The sequence below is a fragment of the Halichoeres trimaculatus genome, unplaced genomic scaffold, assembly GCF_033239565.1.
Source record: "Halichoeres trimaculatus isolate MK-OKI-2021-1 unplaced genomic scaffold, fHalTri1.1 fHalTri1_scaffold_17, whole genome shotgun sequence".
Taxonomy (NCBI): Eukaryota; Metazoa; Chordata; class Actinopteri; order Labriformes; family Labridae; genus Halichoeres; species Halichoeres trimaculatus.
In genome coordinates this window covers 2,741,630-2,763,222 of record NW_027437195.1, presented here as the reverse complement: position 1 = coordinate 2,763,222, position 21,593 = coordinate 2,741,630, and the positions used below count along the sequence as shown (strand labels likewise).

Below are 21,593 nucleotides of genomic sequence, written 5' to 3'. Positions count from 1 at the left end.
CAACACTGACATGGAAGTGGCACGAACAAGTTCAGTAAACTCCAGTGCTCTTCTTGTCTGTCTCTTGTACTTTTGCTGACCACTGGGATTTATTGTTGGTAAATCTTTTTCCCACCTTGTGGATGACTTTTTTCATTAATCTGAAGATCACAGCTGTTTTAAAATGTGGAGGGTAATCCACATGCATTAATACATTTGTTGCAGCTGGATGTTGTGTCTGTTAAGTTTTGTTCACTTTTTTCACATTCATATTTCATTTTTGTTTATTCAATCAAATGAATTATTTGATTAAAGTTTTTTTTTTTTTGAGTTTTAATCATTTAATCAGAGAAGAGAGGAGATCGGATAGAGTAAGAAAACAGGGCAAGAGTGGGGAGTGACATGTGGGAAAGAAGCCACAAGCTTGATTCGAACCCCGGCCACCCTGACCAGCCACCCAAGGGTGACTCTCATGGAGTGTGACCTAGACCACTAGGCCATCTGCTTTTTGTTTTGCTGTTTGCTCAGGGCTGCCTGAGTGAAGGTCCTGATCTTCAACCTGAAACACTCCATGGCCAGGAAGCATAGCTGTTGATGTGTCCAGCACCAGAAAGAGTTCAAAACAAATTTTCAACCTTTCAGGACAACTGTCATGCAAGAAATACTTCCTATTGTTGTTGAGCTTAATTCTATCTACAGCTTCTTTTCCCGTGAATATATTTTAACAGGAAGTATGATATGAAATACAAAACAAAGTATTGATTCACAGAAGGAGATTGTAAACATTGAACAATTCACTTACTTTATTTCCGATGGTCCAGAGGATCCAGGCCCTTTTCTTAAGTCTTTTGGTAAACCTTTAGATCTGTTGCTCTTCACAGATAGACAGCTGGGCCCAGGAGACTCAGCTCTGTCCTCCTCATCCTCAAAAATAACATGTTTTGCACTGAAGTCTGGCTAGGAGGTTAAACAAAAACACTAAGCTCAAAAGACTAGACTTTTTTCATTGATTCAGCCAGAGTTTAGCGAACAAGGAAAAGAACACACACAAAACAGGGGGAATAGCTGCAGGTTACCATTTTGTGTAACTGAGAAGACTTTGAAGCATGTAAACTATAAACATATTTAAATGTATGATAAACACTTACCACGCTTCAGTTACATTCTCTGTTCTGTCACCACTAACTCAGGAAGTGATATGACTTCCCTCTTTTTTTCATAAACCTGGATCACATGTTCACTATCACTACGATTCCCCCAGGTGGAATTATCTGAGCCTGACAGCCTGACGTTGGCTGGTTCGCGCTGGACCACAATACCCAGAATGCATCAGCAAGAACGTTCGTAGACGGGATTGGCTGACGTTCCTCCGCCCCCTCTTAGCATTCAGGCTAACGAACATGTTTGACTGCAGAGGGGACCTGAGAGCTCTGAAAACAGCCACAGAGGAGCCGGTGCAGTGAGGACTTGAGCCATGGCGACTCACGCCGCCGTATTCTGCCGCTTTTTGAACCGTCTCAACAGTTTAACCGTATTTAAACCCGTACAGAGTGTAAACGTTGATTTTCAGCGACTGTATTCCAGTGCTACGCATCAGGAAAATGAACTTGAACTTAGTGACTCCACTTTACCTGCCTCTAACTTCCCTGCATCTCTGAAAAGCAGCTCCAGACAGGTAATATGAACTAACACAAACTGCTGACAGGTTGTTCTGTGACCGAGGTTCCCTGTACTTTATCACATGCTAGTTACTGGTGTTTACAGCTAACCTCAGTGGATGTCATGGAGGGTGGCAAGTTGTTGTGCCTGTTCCTGGGAATTTCAGCCTTTTTCCCTGATCAGATTTTGTGACTTAGTTCACGAAAAGAGTCGGATCTTTTGACCTTCAAGCAACTCTTTATCAACACTACTTAGCAGAGTGAAAAATGAGCTGTTTTTGACCAGTGATTGGCCTTCAGCTGGAAATACCACCTTATTATATCCACACTCATGCATTATGTTTGATGAACCACCTTTACTAACAGACATTACAGTGTAAAGTGTGGATTTCAATGATTTCCTCTGTATTATTGCAAGAAGTCTGAGTGTAAGGTTCCTAACAATTAAATACTTTTTCATATCATGTATTTATGTCTGGGTTGTCATGCATACATAAACTGTCCTCTGACTGTCATACATAACAAACTGCTTTAACACGTTATTATTGCACAGTCCTCTTCAGGCGTGGATTGGCTATGTTTGAAAAAATCTTAGATTAGAAATTTTTATTTCACAAGTACCTTAAAGATAATGGTTCACATATAAGCTCTACACCTTATTTTTCAAGATGATTTGAGGAGGATCTGTTTTAATTGGTCTGCCTCGCCACTTTCTTGCCCAGGGTCTCCGCACACTGTTGTAAATTACTTTTAGTGAGGTGTGTTTTTGTTTTGGAATTAAATGGAGATTGGATCGAAACAATTTTTCTCTGTTCAAGAAAACTTGCAGAGGTAAGGTATATGTCAAAACAGTTACGTTGCACTCTGGTTTGAAACGCGACATCAAGGAAACGTTGTAGTAGCTGGTAGAGTCGGGCCGATTAATCGGGCTGATCATGCCTGTCACCAATTAATCAACATCCGCCAAAATGTAGCCGATTATATAACTTTTTGCTCCATGGAGATTCTGTTGGGTTGCACACTGCCCGAATGTAAGACTATAATACACCGTTTTAACGTCATGTAAGTTGCTCATTGTGTGATTACATTTTTAATAAGTTTTCTACTTACTGTGTTTACAGTCTGACTTCTTTATTTATTATTGTGTTTACAGCTTGTTCTTATTTATCATTGGTTTACACTACAGTTCTTATGTTGACAGTTTTATAATTGAAGTTCCTTGTTTTAATTTAATAGTGTTCTGTCTCTGTCTTGAATCATATGGGTATTATAATGATTTGTGATTATAAACAGTTTATATCCTGTGTGTATTAATGAATTTATTATATATATCAGCCGATATATGGGATATCGGTCGGAATCAGCATCCCCAAAAATCCTATATCAGTCAGGCTCTACTAGCTGGCTATATGTCAGCGACATTGACAGCCTGGCGCTCCGATGTATCCAGAGGCTAATGTGGCAACAAGTATCACTGTCAGTTTGTTTGTAGTCTAGTAGCTGCTTATATTTAGCTCAGCTGGCAGCCCGGTGCTCTAAGACATGTCTGTAATGTAACTTTAGTGAATCCTGGTTATGTCCTGCCAGTCATCTACCAATCAGAGCTAACATAACCTCACTCTTCTTTTTATTGATAGACTCTCAAGTTTGAACAGACCACCGCAGAATAACTGCTGACTGTGGGTTGGAGTCAACGTTAGCACAAACAGTTTAGCCCTTTTAGCTTTTAGCTTGTGTGCTATTTCTCTCCTGTTTATCTTTCCTCTGCTCTTCTGTCCTTTTTCTGTCTGACAGTTAGGCTCCAGTGTCCACCATCACAACAAAATTAATCACAGAAATCATTTTCAGCAGAGAAAAATACAGATCTCTCTTGTCCTTATGAACTACATCAGCTGGCGTGGTGTTGTCATAGAGACTTAGACGCATTGTAAATAAATACTCACTCCAAATTCACAGGAACTTTAAAGCACTGCAGTGGTTAAGAAGAGTTTTACGTGGTTTGGATTTATGTTTGAGACTCAGAAGAGTTCAATCTTTTGGCTTCAGTTAATTATTTTACACAAAACAGGCGGGAACAGTATTGTTGTGTCTTTTTTATTCATGTGTGTGACCTTCAACTGGGTCTCGTGCTCACCTTTGTGCTGATAACATCTTGCTTTACTGCAGCTCTCTGTTGACAGTCAAAGGTCAGGAGCAGTTCACTAAAACATGTGCTGCCTTCTGCCCCAGTGAGACTGATCGAGTGAAACATTGTGATGAGTTGATAAATTTCACACAAAGAGGGACCATGGCTGTGGTTAAATTGTTCTTTTTGCTGGTGATGATTTTTAAAATGTTATGCTTATCTGGTCTTTTCTTTAATCCCAGCAGAGACTCAGAGACCACAGCGTACTTCCCTTTTCAGCATTCCTGACAGACAACTTTGGCCGAAGGCACAGCTACCTGCGAATCTCCCTGACTGAGAAGTGCAATCTGCGCTGTGAGTAGATCTTTACTTATGGCCTGTTTTCTCTTTCCTGATAAGCTTCACCTTGATAAAAAGCTTTCTTTGTTTGGTGTTTCGTTTCACTTTGCTTGTGTTTTTCTATCTTCATGCTAGGCTTTGTCTGTCATCAACAAGCGAAGTCACTTGCACACTGGCTGCATTGTGATTGGCTGATGTAACAACACCAATTTTTCACCCAGAAACATCCCAAAACAACCAAACCATCAACATACAGGCAGGGAAGGGGGTTGAGGCAGACACAGACATTGACACAAATGTATAGAGGCCCATAGGGGACAATTAAGCAGGTTCATTCCAGTAAAAGTTGACATTTTATTTTTTTTAGGAAAATCTTGCAGACCCTGCCTTTAAACTGTGGACTTGGTGCAGTCACAACAGGGGGTTCACAAGGTCCTTATAATATTCAGGCTCATGATCATCTGGGGAAAGTACAACCTATGAATTCCTATATTAAAATTACTTTTATATTTCAGGTCAGTACTGCATGCCAGAGGAGGGGGTGAAGCTGACACCTCGGGGCCAGCTGCTGTCCACTTCTGAGATTCTGAGCCTGGCCCGCCTCTTCGTTCAAGAGGGAGTGGAGAAGATCCGCCTCACTGGAGGAGAGCCTCTCATCCGACCTGATGTACTGGATATCATCAGTAAGGAGCTCAGTAGCTTTTGTGACATTTAGTTTGACGTGGGCAACAGAAGTTAATCAGCTGTCACTGTTTTGCATCCTCGACAGAAAATTGACAAATTTAATCATTAAAGTAAAAAACTGAACCTCCACTCCTGACTGTGTTAAGAGATGGACAGAGCAGAGGCTTTCCAAAAATGGGGCCAAAATATTTAGAGCTTCCTCTGTTGCAGTTAAGGTCATAAAGTCTACCTCCTTTACGTTCAAGAGTCAAACTTAAGCATCTGAATACACATTGAACATATTTTCTCAAACATGCTTCAGTACATACTCACCAGATTCTTATCATGTGCAAACAGATTTTGATCAGTGTTTATTTTTCGGAGTTATTTAGTTTTAGTTCATCGATCCTTCAGATAGAGGTTTAATAACATGTTTGACAGCTCTGTTGACAAATTTGGTTTCAACTTTGCTGTTTGCACCAAGTCAGCAGAGTATAGTACAGACGGTGAAAGAACAGGTCAGAAACACAAACACAAGAGTCATTGAACTCCAGAAAAGCTCTCAGCTCCGTACAATCCAGAGCAAAAGAAAAGTGTTTGTGGTGATTTGAAGCAGACACTCGCAGCTCATGAAACTCCAGTGACTCTAATATGTGTTGGTTCTCTCTTGGTGTTCCTCCCTGTCTGCTTTTTTTTTTTTTTTTTTTTTTTTTTTTTTTTGGGGGGGGGGGGGGGGGGGGGGGGGGCTGCGGCTGCGGGAATCATCATCTGACATGTCAGCCATGATGTCTCATCTCTTTCTAACATCAACTAAATAATTAAAATCTACTACCGCAGAATAATAAACATCTGCTCAGAAGTCAGGACTGGAAGTGCGTATAGGAATAAAAGTGTTCAGTGGGTATTGATTGAGCTCTAAATTTTGGCTTCACTCAGTGCAGCTGCTGTGTTGCCCATGGTGCCAAACAGACTTGGAGCAGATACTTTGGCTTTATGTTTGTACCGGGCTGTGGTGGGAACTGGGAAGGGGGATGCAATGCTGCTCACAAGTAGCCAACAGATTAATGACGACACCTGTGTCACTTCTGAAGAAAAACAAGCATGTCTTATCCCCTTTAGACTTTTAAGATCATAAACTCAGGATTAAAAAAAAAAAAAAAAACAGTTTTAAAGTTTATTAAGGCACATAAACTCAGGGGAAACTGCTTCCCTTTGTGTATGAGTGCTTGCTATGATAAGCCATGGCGTGGATGTATTAGTCTTAGCTACTCAAGGCCATCACATGATGCATTTTCTATCCCCCCTGACTTGACTCAAGCTCAACAGGCGATGAAGAGTGAAGAGGAGAAAGGGGCTGATTTTCCATGCATGACCTCAAGTTAAGACTCATGCACCACTGCGATGTGCTCAGATAGTGTACTACCACAAGTTTTATATTTCACACTTTAAAAAGTTGAATGTGACACAGCGTCAGCTGCTGGGCATCTTATCGTGTGCTCAGATAAATGAAGCAAAAAGTGATGTGACCAGAAGGTGATGTCTTTGTTGAAAATAGACTGTAGTTTGGAATAACCCCATGAAGCAATCCTCCTTGTCACGTGACCCTGGTCTCAGTGAACTGTGGTGGATGAATGACATCCAGTTGAACATTAACCAGAGCAGTGATGTAACAAAGGGTGAGACGAGTGAGAAAGTGGCTTCATGTCATAAAGTTGTGTTTTATGGTTTCAACAGATGTTCTGGCCAAGGTTATAATAGTTTTGGATTTGCCATTATAGTTTAGTTTTAGTTAGTTTTGACATTTTTTTTCCATTACAGTTTAGTTTTAATTAGTTTTAGAGCGGGAATTCTAGTTTTATATTTAGTTTTGATTTTTGCAACAAGGCTTAGTTTTAGTTTAGTTTTAGTTTTTCATACCTTATTAACCAGGAGCAGGATTCAAAAAGGTCAGAGTAAATATTTTGTAATACTGTTTATTTTCAAGTCCAACATAGTGCTCACTGCTCAGTCAATGCTGGTACTGAACTGTTGGCTGCTGCCTTAAACACATGAAAATAATATAAACTTAGTATGAAAAATATAAGCATAAATTATATAAAATAATGTTGCCATAAATTACATAAAAATAATATTAACATAAATTATAAAAAACAATATAATATGAGCTTCAATAAATAAAAACTTGGACTCTGTAACAATAAAGGCAGACTCAAATACTATAAAAATTTGGACTGTGTAACAGTTAAACTATTACAGATGCTCTAATTCATTGCTCCACTACGTTTGGTCGCAGCACAGCGCACAGCCAGTCAGTGCAGGAAACAAGCTCGTCCCTATACGCCGCTATGATGGTGCTGTGTGGCACTGACAACTGCCTAAAACTGTCTAAAATTGGTTGGGAAAATGTGTCAGATTAATTTAAATCCTAAAGGCTATTAATATTGTCAAAAACTATAACTAAGGGAATTTTCTCTATCATTTTAGTTAGTTTCAGTTAGTTTTGTGAACACAAGATACAGTTTAAGTTTACTTATCGTTTTTGTTTTCTTTTCTAGTTTTTATTAGCTTGAGTTAACTGCTATGTATTTTGGTAAATTTTAGTTTTCGTTTTTTGTTTCGTTTTAGTTAACTATTATAACCTTGGTTCTGGCCAAACGGAGGAATAAATGTGAACAGAGTAAGGACTAATAAATGTTTCACAGTGAAATTTGAAGAAGGCAGACTCTAACAGGTCTGGATAAGGTAATGCTCCAGGGACCAGCAGGGCTCGTTGAGCTCTCTGAGAGCTGGATGTGAGAGTGTATATTCAGTTTTTCTGTTGGAATGGGCGGGTACCAATATCAGGTATTGGTAATGGGCTGATACCGGCTTTATTTCAAGATATTGAGTACTTTTAGAGGCTGCCAATACCAGCAGCCTATACTCAAGGCAAAAAAATCTTAACGAGTGTTCCTTAGCTGTCCTCGCCAGTAGTTGGGGCTACATTACTGTGGTTTGACACACGTCAGGTCCTGTTCAGACAGTATGAATAAACCAGGGAGAGTTATCAGCTACACTGTAGGGCTGGGCGTTTATGGTAAAAATAAGAATCCAGATTATTTTCAGTGATATCGAAATCACAATTAATATACACAATTATTCATTTATTCAAAAACTTCAGTACTGATTTAACACACACATAAGTCACACACACTCGCTGTGGCCGCACATGGAACACAGAAGAGCTATGAAGCACAGGAACTTGCATACATCTACACTGTGTGGCATATCAATTGTTTTTCTTCGATTAGATTGTTTTTATGATTGTCAGATGGCAAAATTGAAATCATGATTAAAATCCATTTAATTATCCAGCCCTAGTACACTGTTTTATTTTGAACTTTGGTTTATTTAAAAAAAATTACAAATAATCTGACAGTTGTTAGTTTTATATAAAGTGGTACCAATCTGATAAAGTGGTGTTGAATATCCTTGGTTTTCTGTGATTGGACACGAAATTCCTGAAGGTGGTTCTCTAAAAAGTACTGATTTACTCATCCACATTTAAAATCATGGTATTTGAAGGATGCACTAATCTACAGGTTGAGTATTTGTATTGGGATCACTGACATTGAAAATAATTTGGTATTATTTGGTTAAATAACTGCATATCATTTTTTTTTTTTTACAAATGTAAAGCTCTATCTTTTTTATCATTCATTACCACGTTTTTATTTTACTATTTTTCTGACTCTACATCCAATTATTGTATCAAACCTGTTTGTAGTTGTGTTTGAAAATTGTATTTTTTAGAAAATGTTCTTTTCATGCCAAGTCGATCCGCTTTGCACAGAGAGTGTAAGGAAGGCCTGAGTAGCTGAGACAACATTTACTTATTGTTTAAAAAAGTATAATAGTTTGAAACCCTGGCAGTTTTTTAAAATCAGGTGTTTCTTCTTTGTCTTTCAGTATCAGGTTTAATTTTCTGAATTGATTAATTATTAGTGCACATATGATATCTGAAGTGACTGGGATACGTCTTATGAGTCTGCGAGCTATCATATGGTTTAAAAAACAGTCATGTAACCAGATCAAATCTAAACTGACTAATCTGAAACTCAAATCTAAGCTATGCTCACAGGCTTCCAAACCGAGTCCTCTGTGATCATGAAGTGATCTGAAACTCCTGATAGAGTCAGCCTAAACTGTTGTCTTTTTGCTTTTTGAATCAACACAATGAAAACTTTAGCAGTGAAGTAATCCAGAACATCAAACCTGTGAACTGTACATTAACATTTGATGACTATTAACAAAGCATTGGGTCAGATATGTTGATTTTCTTACATTATAACTTCGACTTTTTACTGTGAAGGCTCATTTCAGGCATAAAAAGTCATTTCACCCTCCTTTCTTTCTCCTCTTTGTCTCCATTTCTTCTCCATCTCTACAGCCGAGCTGAGGAAGCTGGAGGGCCTGAGAACCATTGCTGTGACAACAAACGGCATTAACTTGGCCAAGCTTCTACCTAAACTGAAAGACGCTGGACTGGACCTGATCAACATCAGCCTGGATTCACTGGTCCCTGCCAAATTTGAGTTCATTGTGCGGCGGAAAGGTACTGACAGCTCTGTGGGATTGAATGATAAGAAACTGAACACATGGACATTTATAAGCTGTCAGCTGAGGAGCTATCAGGTGCTCTGGTTGCATGGGTGCAGTTGAGCTCTCTGCATGGTTTAGTGTGTTAGAAGCTGCAGCAAGATTGACCTCTCTTCAAGGCCCCGTTGACTCGATGTTTCATCTGAAAACGCTGAAACGCAGTGAAAAAAATCTGTGTTTACACGGAAAAGCTGAGGGACTGAAAACGCTGTAGTAAGCATGCCAGGCCTGTAGTCGGTGCTCTAACTGTTTTGTCCAGAAGCAGCTTTTGGTAGATCTCCACTGAAGTTGAGTTGAGCTGATCATCTGGTGTATTGGGGAATACTAAGTTCAAAAGTGGAGCAACAGATGCTCATTTTGTTAAAGACAGTCAGCAGATTGAGCAGCACAAGCACAACACGGTAGTTCGCAACAATCGTATCAACGGTACTGTTGTCCTGCCGGTTTACTGTTTACTCAGCAGCGGTGTGGGCAGTGTTCAGAAAAATCCCACTCTGTAGGCCATTTTCAAAAGTTTGCGTTTTAGGTCGGCTGAAACGTCGTTTCCATGTAAACGTGAGGCTGAAACGCAACAAAACTTGCGTTCCACCCTAAAACTGTTGTTGTGTAAATGGCCCCTAAGTTTGGTGTTCAGAGCTCGCCTGATAAAAACACCTGAATTTGGTTCTTTTTCCCTAATCAACAGACAATTACTGCAGCTGTTTAATGCTTGATAATCAGTTTGCATTGTTCTGTCTTTCACAGTTTTCCTTTTTAAACTTTAATTTCTGTTTTTCAGGGTTTCACAAGGTCATGGAGGGTATTGAGAAGGCCATTGAAATGGGCTACAACCCGGTCAAGGTATCAACTTTTCTTCTCTTTCAAAGCTCCCATGAGGAGTCTTGGAATTTAAAGTAATGTCTCTTTGCAATCTACAAATCATAAAAAAAATGCTGTGCAAAGTAAACTGTGTCTGGGTGTTTGTACTGCGCTCCGTAGGTGAACTGCGTGGTCATGAGAGGCCTGAATGAGGACGAGCTGCTGGATTTTGTGGCGCTGACAGAAAAGAAACCTCTGGAGGTGCGCTTCATTGAATACATGCCCTTTGATGGTGAGTGCTTGTTTTCTACAAAGTTTTATTCCATGGGTTTACACAGATACGTATTTGACATTAAACTGCACCATCACACAGCAGCCTCACAGTGACCAGTCTACTGCTGAAGGAGAAAAAACAAATCCATAAATTGCATAGATCCGTGTCCACCCAGGGCCTCAACCTGTCTCTTTTAAACACCTGTATTTGACATCTTTGACATCTGACACAGAGGCCTCCTCTCCTCCCTGCAGGCAACAAGTGGAACTTCAAGAAGATGGTGAGTTATCAGGAGATGCTGGACCGTATCAGGCAGCAGTGGCCTGACCTAGAAATGCTTCAAACCGGACAAACGGACACAGCAAAGGTCAGTTTATGAACTGAAGTATGAACACACAGATCCTCCTTCAGCACTCTGTCACTGGTTTAAAGTCTTTCACAGAGATGATTGTTTGACATATGTTTGGCTTCAAACAGACGTTCAAAGTGCCAGGCTTCACAGGGCAGGTCGGCTTCATCACCTCCATGTCCGACCATTTCTGTGGTTCCTGCAACCGCCTACGCATCACAGCAGACGGTAACCTGAAGGTAAAGCTACAGTTTATAACTAGTGTGTGATCTGCAGTCTCTGAAGCTGTGCATTTTTTGATGTGATAAATATTTTACTGATGCTTTCACTCTAAGTCTCTGGTGGTGTTGGTTTGTTGAGTAGTCTGAGAAACAGTGCCCTGCACAATCTCTCTGTGTAGTTTAATAAACTCCTCATCATACAGTCCATTTGGGGAGAATGGTGCCTTGCTCAAGGGCACTTCAACAGTGTTTAGGAAATTATGCCAACACCTCTCCAGCTATCAGTCCAGTTCCCTTGGTCCATGCCGGGATTGGAACCAGCAGGCTACAAGTCCAAGGCTCTATGGACTGAGCTACCACTGCATTTAGGATAGAACAGAATAGAATGGGATAGAATATAATGGACTTGATTGATCCCCAAAGGGAAATTCAGAGTCACAGCAGCAACACAAGAAAGTATAATGTGCAAAAAATACAAGAATATATAAACAGAATTATACAGTAAGTGTCAACTAAAAATAAAAATGTCCATCAGAGACGACAGCTTGTCCATCCTTGTCCAGTCAGCCAGCCTCCACCTCCACAGGGTCCAGGACTGAGCTTCTTCAGCAGTCTGTTCAGTCTCTGTCTCCTGGATCCTGTCTGCTCACAGCAGGTGAAGCTCTTCCAATTTGGCGTGTTAGCTCTGTTAGCCATGTCTAAGAATGCTACTCTGCCCTCTGGTATTCCCTTTGGTGCTGGGTTAGCATGGCTAGCTTGTCCATCTTGTAGGACATAGATCTTACATTCTCTGTAACGATTGATGGAAGGACAGGTCCATGTCGCTTCTTCTTAGCTCACACCTGAGAACCAGCACGTCGTCCTCACCTTCTTCTCAGCTCACAGAGAACACTGACCCCAACATGGGTTAGCATCATAATGCTACAGGCTGCTAACACCTGAAATCTTGAGTGTAAACAATGTAACCATGGTTACATGTAGGATCTGGGCACACACAAGAGCAAAAACAGTAAAAACACCACTGAAGACACAGCCAGTTTGGTGTCAATGGCCAACAAATGAGATGTAAAAAGTAATGACAGACTTCAAATACAAAGAGAACCAAAAAGAGAGAAAAACACACACACAAAAAAAGAAAAACAAAAAGGAGTGAGAGTTTGGTCCCTATTGCCAACAGTAGGTCAAACTTGTTCCCAGTCAGTGTTGGACTCCACCAGGGCTGCCCTTTGTCACCGATTCTGATCATTACTTTTCTGGTCAGGATTTTTAGGTGCAGTCAAGTGGCAGAGAGAGTTAGGTTTTGGAGGTCTCAGGACAACATCTCTGCTTTTTGCAGATGATGTGGTCATGTTGGCCTCATGGAACACTGACCAGCTCGCACTGGGGCAGTTTGCAGCAAAGTGTGAAGCAGCCAGGATGAAGATGTGCCCCTCTTAGTAGGGCTAAACAATTAATCGATTTGAAACCAGCGTTGCCATGTAATAGAATTCAACTTTCAAATCACAAAGGCTGCAATTAGGAAAAAAAAGTTTCATGTACACAGACCTTGAGGAAATACAGTTACTTGAACTTGTTCTTCCTTAAAACCAGTAAAAGACAAAATGCTCTGTAAATCCTCCTGTATGGTCTGTTACTCTGACTGACAACTGGAGGTCAGTAAAATTTTAGTGTTACTTTTTCTTTTTCAATTAAGAAGTGCAAAAAAAGACTTTCTTACTGTTAGCAGTATCTTTTGTTGTGTTGGTCATACTGTAGAATGACTTAAAACTTGTGTTTGTTGAACAATGCTGAAGATAAACATCTCCCCCTAAAAATCATATGCTAAATCACAATCACAATATTAGTCAAAAAATATCCCAATTAGATTCTTTTCCAAAACCGTTCAGCCGTACCTCTAAGTCTAAGCCATGGTTCTCAGTCAGAAAAGGGTGCCCTCTTAAGGTCGGGAGAGAGTCTTTGCCCCAAGTGGAGGACTTCAAGTTTCTTGGGGTCTTGTTCACGAGTGAGGGGAAAATAGATCAAGAGATGGACAGACAGATCAGGGCGGTGTCAGCAGTGAAGCGGCCTCACTGGTTCGTTGTAATGAAGAGAAAGCTGAGTCAGAAGGCAAGAATCTTATTTTACCAGCAATCTATGTTCCAACCCTCACCTGTGGCCATGAGTTGTTGGTAATGACCGAAAGAAAAAGATCGCGATACAAGTGGCTGAAATGAATCCGCCGTGGTGGTTCGGGCATCTGGTGAGGATGCCTCCTGGACAGCTCCCTGGTGAGATGTTTCGGGCATGTCCAGCTGGGAGGAGACCCCAGGGTAGACCAAGACCACAGAGGAGAGACTATAGCTGTGTCCCAATTCAGGGGCTGCAGCCTACGGAGGCTGGATTTGAAGACCGATTACATCACAGCGGTGCGTCGGAGGCTGTCCCAATACGGAGGCTCCTCCAAATGCGGCCGACGAATCCGTCCTCCGTTTCGGGGGCCGCGAAGGACGGGTTCGGTGAATCCTTCATAGCCTCACATATCCCAAGATTCATTGCGTATGAATGCCGAACATGATGGACACGGCCGAACTCCTAAAGGAGTCCTGTTTTATCCAGATATGAAGGATTTCTGGCAACAACTATGTGATTGTGTTTCTAAAACGTGAAAGAATATTTTGTTTCTCTGTGTAAGAAAATGTGTTGTTTGGGCTTTTTTCAATTAATATACTGTGGAAAAACAGTTCTTTATGAATCTTCACATTATTATATAAAAATATGTCCATAAATGTAAATTCTCTTGGGAAAAAAACTTACTTGGAGTTTTTTTTATTTATTTATGTATTTTTTACAGGGAATTCACAAAAGACATTAAATCATTTCAGCAGCTTTTATTTTATACTTATTTATTTATCATCACCCCAGCACTTGATCAAATGTTGAAAATGTACGTTTTTGCCTTACTCTCATGTAAATGGTAGATCTATACTCTATCAATAGGGATAATCATAATAAAAATGATGATAATGATAATGATAAAAATAATAACAACGCAAAGTAATAAAAAGATAGTAGAAATCATCCTGTTTAAATGTGAGGTTTTGGTTTTCGTGTGTTTAAAAGTAATGTAAGCCTGACAGGTGAGGGTGGCGCTGTGTGACGTCGAGGGTGACAAACAGGAAATGCTTCGTAGACCAGACCGTCTCAATTCAGTTCGGCCTTTGCGGTCTATGCAGGCTATAGAGGCTGGGTCCTCCGAAGGCTACAGCCTCCGTAGGCTGCAGCCCCTGAATTGGGACACAGCTTATATCTCTCGACTGGTCTGGGAACGTCTTGGTATCCCCTCAGAGGAGCTGGTGGAAGTGGCTGTGGACAGGGGCCACTGGTCTTTGTTGATGGAACTACGGCCCTCAGTATTCCTGATAGCAACCTGCTTTTTAAATTGAGACCCTTTGCTTGTCATCTCTCAGGTGTGTTTATTTGGGAACTCTGAGGTGTCCCTGAGAGACGTCCTGCGCTCAGGATCATCAGATGAAGAGCTCCTTCAGATAATTGGAGCTGCAGTGGGCAGGAAGAAGAAACAACATGCAGGTAGGATTGTGTTTTCTTATAAAGTTGTCGAGGTAAGCTCACAGTTCTTCTAAGAATGTGACTATGTTGTGTTTCTTTTCTGTGTGTGTCTTCAGGAATGTTCAGTATCTCTCAGATGAAGAACCGGCCCATGATCCTCATTGGTGGGTGATGTGGCTGTACGTACAAATCTCTCACACTCAGTTACTGATGTCACTCCTCTGTCAGGGTTTACTCAGCACATACTGGATTTCTAAATACATGATGCATTTATATTCAAACTGACGACAGAATGAGTGAAATTTGCGTCAGTTTCTAACCTGAGCCTTAAGACACAAACCAAACAGTTATGACAAATTTATACTAAAAGTAGGGTCTGCTTGAATTTTTGTTACTTGTTAGTAAACACAAATTCAATCTGGGCTCCTTTCCCTTGGCTCAGTGCCAGCAGCAGCACACACCCACTGCCTCCAACTGTCACTACATGATCACACTCACTAGCCCAGCAACCACCTGTAACATTGCGTTCTTACATGGGAGAGACTTGAGAGCCATGCACCTGACTTGGCATATTAGCATAAGCTAATCATGGTTATTTGACACATACCTGGTTAGCAGAAAGCTAACTCGCGTTGCTCTTTGGCCTGTGCTGTTCTCATAGTTCCTGAAAGGGAGTGAAAGTTGAGCCAAGCTTCATCCTTAACCAAAACATCAGCATACAGGCAGAGGAGGGGGTTGAGGCTGACGCAGACAGTATCTAGAGTCCCAAAGGAGACGATTAAGCAGGATTATTTTAGTAGCTCTGATGTCCTGTCTTTTGGCTCAAAGGCTGAAGGAGTCTTCTTCATTAACCCCAAAACTTTTGGTGACCAGTGAGTCATTCTGACCACTGACATATCTTTTTGAAACATTAATCTTCTCCTGATTATGATTTTGGTTTTGTGTTGTTTTGTGTTTTTTTTGTTTCTAACAGTGCCTACACTGCTCCCTCCAACAGGTTCATCACCAGAGACATCCATGTCACAGCTCAGCCAGAGAGGTCCCTCCATACTTTCCCAGCCAACAAATGACGCCTTCATCTCTGCAGCATCAGCTCCTCATATGTGCCAGTCGGGCAGCAGGGGAGTCCTGAAGAGGAGCAAGGCTTCTCTGTGCCTTCCAGACTGCTCTGCTTCAGCTCAAGCAGCCTGTGCTCCCCTCTCTGCAAACTTAAGCAGCAGTGGTGTCCACGTCATGTCAAACTTAAACAAAGAGAAACACAATGTGACCGACAACCTCTGCGGTGTCACGCCTCTCCCCTCCTCCTCTGAGGTTAACGATCTCAGTGTCACTAAAACTGCAGATTCTACATTTTGTACAAACAGGGGAGTCATCATTGAAGACCGTCTCAGGTTCACACCAGCCAGGGGTCCAAACACTCTGAAGGGCCACTCACTGAGGACCCCAGACACACAAATATTTTGCACACTACTAATGAATGCCAAAAGAACTTTTGATCACACTAACGCGAGGCTGTGTCATAACAAGAGCTCCGACAAAGATCTTGGTCTCACAATCAGAGACCAGAGCAGGTTGGGTACAAATCTCTCCAACCTCAACCAGAATGAAACCACTGAAGCACAGCTGACGCACACAGACGAGCAGGGCCGAGCCTCCATGGTGGATGTGGGGGAGAAAGTCCCCACACGCCGAACAGCCACAGCGACTGCCACCGTCATCTTGGGTCCCACTGCGTTCCGGCTGCTTCGGGACAACCAGCTGGTCAAAGGTGACGCTCTGGCTGTAGCACAGTTGTCTGGCATCATGGCTTCCAAGCAGACATCAGCCCTCATCCCTCTCTGCCATCCACTCCCTTTGGACCACACCTCTGTCACCTTTGACCTGGACGAGGTGCCGGACGCTGTGGTCATCACAGCCACATGTCGCACCACGAGCAGAACAGGAGTGGAGATGGAGGCTTTGATGGCAGTCTCTGTCGCAGCACTGACCGTCTATGACATGTGCAAGGCTGTGAGCCACGATATCATCATTACGGATGTAAAACTGGTTAGTAAGACCGGTGGGAAGAAGGACTTTGTTCGTCACCCTGGTGCACCATGAAACCCTCACCATGAAAACTCAGAGTGACTTTCAGTGAACGTGAAGGAGGCTCCATTTCTACTTGAGTTGTCATGGCGGTTAAGCTGCCAGTTGGCTTCCATATTTAGTCATCTCTGCATCAATGATCCTATTTAATAAGAATCATCTAACTGAAATAGTTTATCTAGACGATGGCATTGTCACTTTGGTTTTATTAATTATGTTTCAGCTGATCAGTTAAACTTTTGTCAGAGGCACGTGTTAAAGGGTGGGACATGTTAGTAAACAAAGAGACGTTTTGTCCTTGAAAGCAGGAAAAATTGTCACAGGTTTACTTTACCTTCTTAACTTTAATCCAGGCAAGTGTTTGTGTCCTGTTTTTAGTGAAAGTGTCTTATTACACTTAAAATTAGACACTTAACCTTAAAGGTCTGGAAAAATGTCTTATTCCCAGGTATTAAGAAACAAAAACTAACCTGAATCTCACTAAACAGATCTCTGATGGACGTGCAAGTCTGTATCACGTCTATTGGTCCAAAAACAATTCTGGATGTCTACACTATGTTCAGATTAGGTCCACTATCTGGACGTCTAATCATGACCTCACTCATACGTCACTATCCAACGTCATTTTTGGACGTCTCATTTTAAACAGTAGTTTGAAATCAAATTAATATTTTCTTTGTTTGTTTCCATTTCCTGTTTCCATCCTAAAATGCTGATGTGTTTTCCTGTAGTGGTTAATTTTCCTGTAGCTTCATTTGGCTCAGCAGCAGCTTTGAAGCTGAAATGTATAACGCCTTTGTCTGTACAGTTACCATCTGCTGCTGAGAAAATCAAATTAAGCTACAGGAAAATGAGCAGGAACAGTCTGCTACCTTCAGAAACTGGACTACATTTATCCAGAAACTAGAAGGAGGATAAAAACAATAAGAATGTCTGCAGTGGCAGGAGTAGAGATAGTTCAGTTCATAGGGCTTTGTAATTGGAAAGTTGCTGGTTCAAGGCCCGGCATGGACAAAGAGTTTGATTGTCACTGAGCCGTGGGTAGCTCTTATATGGAGGTACCGTGTACGTCATAAATGGGCATTCAGTGGACGCAGGATGTCTGGTTTGTCACACCAGCTGTGTGTTTAGTCCAACAAGCTGTATGACTGACAAACAGCTGGAGTCACAGACTGAGGAGTTCCTGCTCTTCCCACTCCATTGATAAGACTCTCTTCATTCATGTTGGGCTGTAAAACCTCAAACAAGTTGACTCCTGGTCTTGCTCTGCTCATTACGTCCATTTACGTCAAGGTATATACAAACTGATTTTGGCATGGTTTGTTTTATTTTGAAAGTCACTGGGTGTTTTTAGGTAGTTTCCAGTCACGACTTTCTGCTTGATCTTCCATAAGCTGATCCATATGGAAGCCATGATTCCATAAGTTGTTTACAAAGTAGAAATCAACCCATCTACAGCCTGGTTCAAAAAATGTCTCCTGTCTGAGTCGCTAATTTTTCTATCGGCACACACTGTACAGGTGGTGTTTTTTTTTCTAACTCGGCCGTTCAGAGGATATTAGAGGATAGTGAGCTCGCCCAATCAGAGGCACAGCTCAGGGTCACGTGACCAACAGGCGCCCCATAGCTGTACGCAAAGCCCTTGCTACTACCAATATGGCCAGGATAGCCGATGTGCTTCATTTTCTGTTTCAGAAACAGATGGGTGACGTCGGGGAGACTACGTTCATGTTTTATACAGTCTATGAATGGAACAGATCCAGTGTATTCTGATCCGATGCTGTGACACAGCATATAAAATAGGACAAAAACACTTGCTTGGATTTCACTTTTAGCAGTGTAGGATGTCAGTAACTTTAAAAGGGCCAAATTACAACAGCTAGACAACTGGATCAGAGTATCTCCAAACTGCAGCTCTTGTGACCTGCAGGGGTCAGTACCTCCCTAAAGTGGTTCAGAGAAAGAAGACTGGTATTGCTAGCTAAGGCTCAAATAAAGCTACAAGACCGCCTCAGAGGGAGCTGACAGGTGCCTGTGACATGTTTTGGAGCCAAGGCTGAAAGCACATCAACATTTCGGTATTACAAACAGCTTTTTTCTTTGTCTTTAATAACTTAAAGAGCAGTCATAAATGGGAGCTCTTAAAGGTTTGGCTTCACTTTAGAGAAGCCGTTTTCTTAAATGAAGTGCAACAAGTGAGGAGCCTTCAGCTTTCTCCTGAGGGCACACAAGTATTACAGTGAGTAGAGAGCAGCCTGTGAATAAACGATGAGCTTTTTACATAGTACACATATTTATTTTGATATCCATACAAACTTTGGAGATGACTGAATCTAGACTGAAGCTCAGGTTGACCTGTGAATCTGGTATTAATGAAGTAATGAGCAGAGTATGACTTCATGGACCTCTTTTCTGACAGCTGTGTAATGAATACATTTTTAGTTTGAATATTTAGATTTCACTTCTCAGGAGTGAACTGGAGACGTTTGATATTTGTAAACATATTCACTGGTATTACTTGTAATCCTTTGTACACTGAAGGATTTGTTGATTTGAAGTCGGCTCATGAAGAATGTGAAATTCTCAAAGCAAGGTGAAATGTCACGTTCATGTTGTGTGACTGGAGGCTTTCTCTCTCTCTGGTCTTAAGAAATGAATGTTGCTATTTTTGTATCAGCAGAAGAGTAGCAGATACTTGTGCGTCCTTTATTTTCCATATGAGATTAAACTATACAACCAGCACTCCTCAGTAATGTCTTCATGCCTCTCAGAGTGAATATGTTTTTTGAAGGTGGCAATCAAAACAAAATGTTTCATACACACCCCTGTGTGGAGTTATGTTCTTTCGTCACAGCTCAGCTGGTGTTAAGTTGTGCATTCAGAGGATTCCATGAAACAAAATGTGGATGAACCAAGCTGCACAAACAAGGGAGAGGTGTTTTTTTTTTTTTTTTGTATGTTTGAGTTGAACATTGACACAGAAAGAGCTTGGGTATTGTATTTTGCCCAACCCACAGAAGCCTGGGGCTGTTTTCCAAACTACACCAGCAGTGCCTTCTATTTAGGCCAAAATTCAGACTGTAGTAGTCAGTATGCAAAAACTTGAAAAATCTGCAGTTTACTGAAAATCCCTGGATGTCCTACTGATCCAGGAAAATTTCTCAGTATGCAACGGACTGGTCTACCTGGCAAATTGTTTCCCACAATGCACGGCTAAGGCTATTTGTCTATGCAGGTGACAGGTTTTGGTGAACTACCGCCATCTACTGGAATGAGAAGGCATTACAACTACAACACAACAATATTAACGTCAGATGCGAGATAGAAGTGAAGTGATGTGAAAGAAACACCTGTAAATCTTGTCACTTCCAGTTGTTAAAGAGGTGTTTACTTCTACAAACTCATTAAAGCCCATATGAACCACTGATTCACTTTTTTTGAACTGTAGGTGGATCATTTGGATGTGTTTTTCCATCAGCTGTAAAAATAAAAATCCCTTTCAGATTTATTTTCAGTAAACAATGTATCTTTGGGTGTAAGATTAGAAATCAAGAATGATGGTTCTGTGTGATATGATTAACTAAATAACTACAATGTCAAGATCTGCCCAAGGTTCATTTTGTACATTTATAACAAAGGCAAAATAAAATATATCAGCTGTAGTTCTGCTTTCCAAAACTTTAATCCAGAGCAATATACTACAAAACAGACCCAATAGAACAGTCACACTACATACTACATTCAAAAGCAGTGGGCAGCATGCAGGATTTTTTGTTGACAGAGAGACAGACAGAGGAAGTTACAGAACAAATAGGAGCTTATGGTTTTAGTCAGCTGCTCTGTGAATAACCAATCTGTGTATCTGACAGAAAGTGGGGTGCATTATTTGTGCAAACCACTGACAGGTAGGGTATGTCTTATTCCTGCACTGCACTGTTTTTTATCCTCTAATTTTCCAACACCTCAACATTTCCTGCCTCTCCTCATCCTCTATGGAGGAGGTGGACAGAAAGGCCCTGGCAGAACCTAACAACTGGTTTCGGTATGTGGACGACACCTTGGTCAAAACCCTAACACATGAAGCAGAGGCCTTCACAGACCACATCAACACAGTGGAAAACATCATGTTCAGTCATGAAAATGTCAAGGTTGATGTCTTAGCCTTTTTGGGTTGTGCAGTACACCTGGAGAGAGACAGGTGTCTTGGTAATAGGGATGGGTACCTTTCACATTTGAAACGATACGGTACGGATGCCCGGTATCTGGCAATCAGTACCGGTACTCAACGGCACCCACTTTTCAGTACTTTTTCGAGTTTATGTGGTAAACAATATCAATTTGTTTATTATTATTATTTTTATTTTTCAATTTAACATGCTAATTCTTCCATATATAACCTTGCAATGCTGTGTTCATGTCCAGCAAGGAAAGTCGTCTACTCTTCCACTCCCTTACAGTCACAAAGATGCATTCAGGTACCTAAAGATGGTACCTTTGATTTTACATGAATCGGTACCTGGTACTTTTGACAGAAATCGGTCGGTACCTATAAAAGTACCAAATTCAGTGCCCATCCCTACTTGGGAAACCCACACACAGAGATCAATATCCACTCTTTGATTCCCATCATCCACTGCTGAACAAGAGAGGGAAAAAGATCAGAAACATTTTAGAGAAGCCCTGAAAACCTGTGGATACCCTGAGTCAACCTTTTAGAGAAGAAGAAGAGAATTGACATTGAACACGAAAGGGAAAAAGATGTAAGGACAGTATGGTGTATCTGAAAAACTAAAGAGGATTTTCAGAAAAAAAAACCACTTGTGTATAATCTACGTATGGTTTGAAAAAGTGGTTTAGATGGACTTTTGTGAATTCTGTGGAAGTTAACACCTCTTTTTGGACTGGAAGTGAGAAGCTT

At 41.2% G+C, this 21,593-nt stretch overlaps 1 protein-coding gene across 3 annotated transcripts; it reads left to right on the top strand.

The window, feature by feature from the left end:
* Positions 1-1,369: 1,369 nt before the first annotated feature.
* Positions 1,370-20,034, top strand: mocs1 (molybdenum cofactor synthesis 1). 3 transcript variants are annotated; one of them, XM_074692757.1, is made up of 11 exons: positions 1,370-1,654; positions 4,008-4,116; positions 4,617-4,784; positions 9,194-9,358; positions 10,181-10,242; positions 10,381-10,492; positions 10,729-10,841; positions 10,952-11,062; positions 14,491-14,611; positions 14,707-14,754; positions 15,588-20,034. In XM_074692757.1, the coding sequence occupies exons 1-11, from the start codon at positions 1,454-1,456 to the stop codon at positions 16,688-16,690; spliced, it is 2,313 nt and encodes a 770-aa protein (XP_074548858.1). In that variant the 5' UTR covers positions 1,370-1,453; the 3' UTR covers positions 16,691-20,034. The 3 variants fall into 3 exon arrangements, with proteins under 3 accessions (XP_074548858.1, XP_074548857.1, XP_074548859.1); XM_074692756.1 differs by having other exon boundaries at positions 4,005-4,116; XM_074692758.1 differs by having other exon boundaries at positions 4,005-4,116; positions 14,707-14,769; positions 15,588-15,724.
* Positions 20,035-21,593: the final 1,559 nt, after the last annotated feature.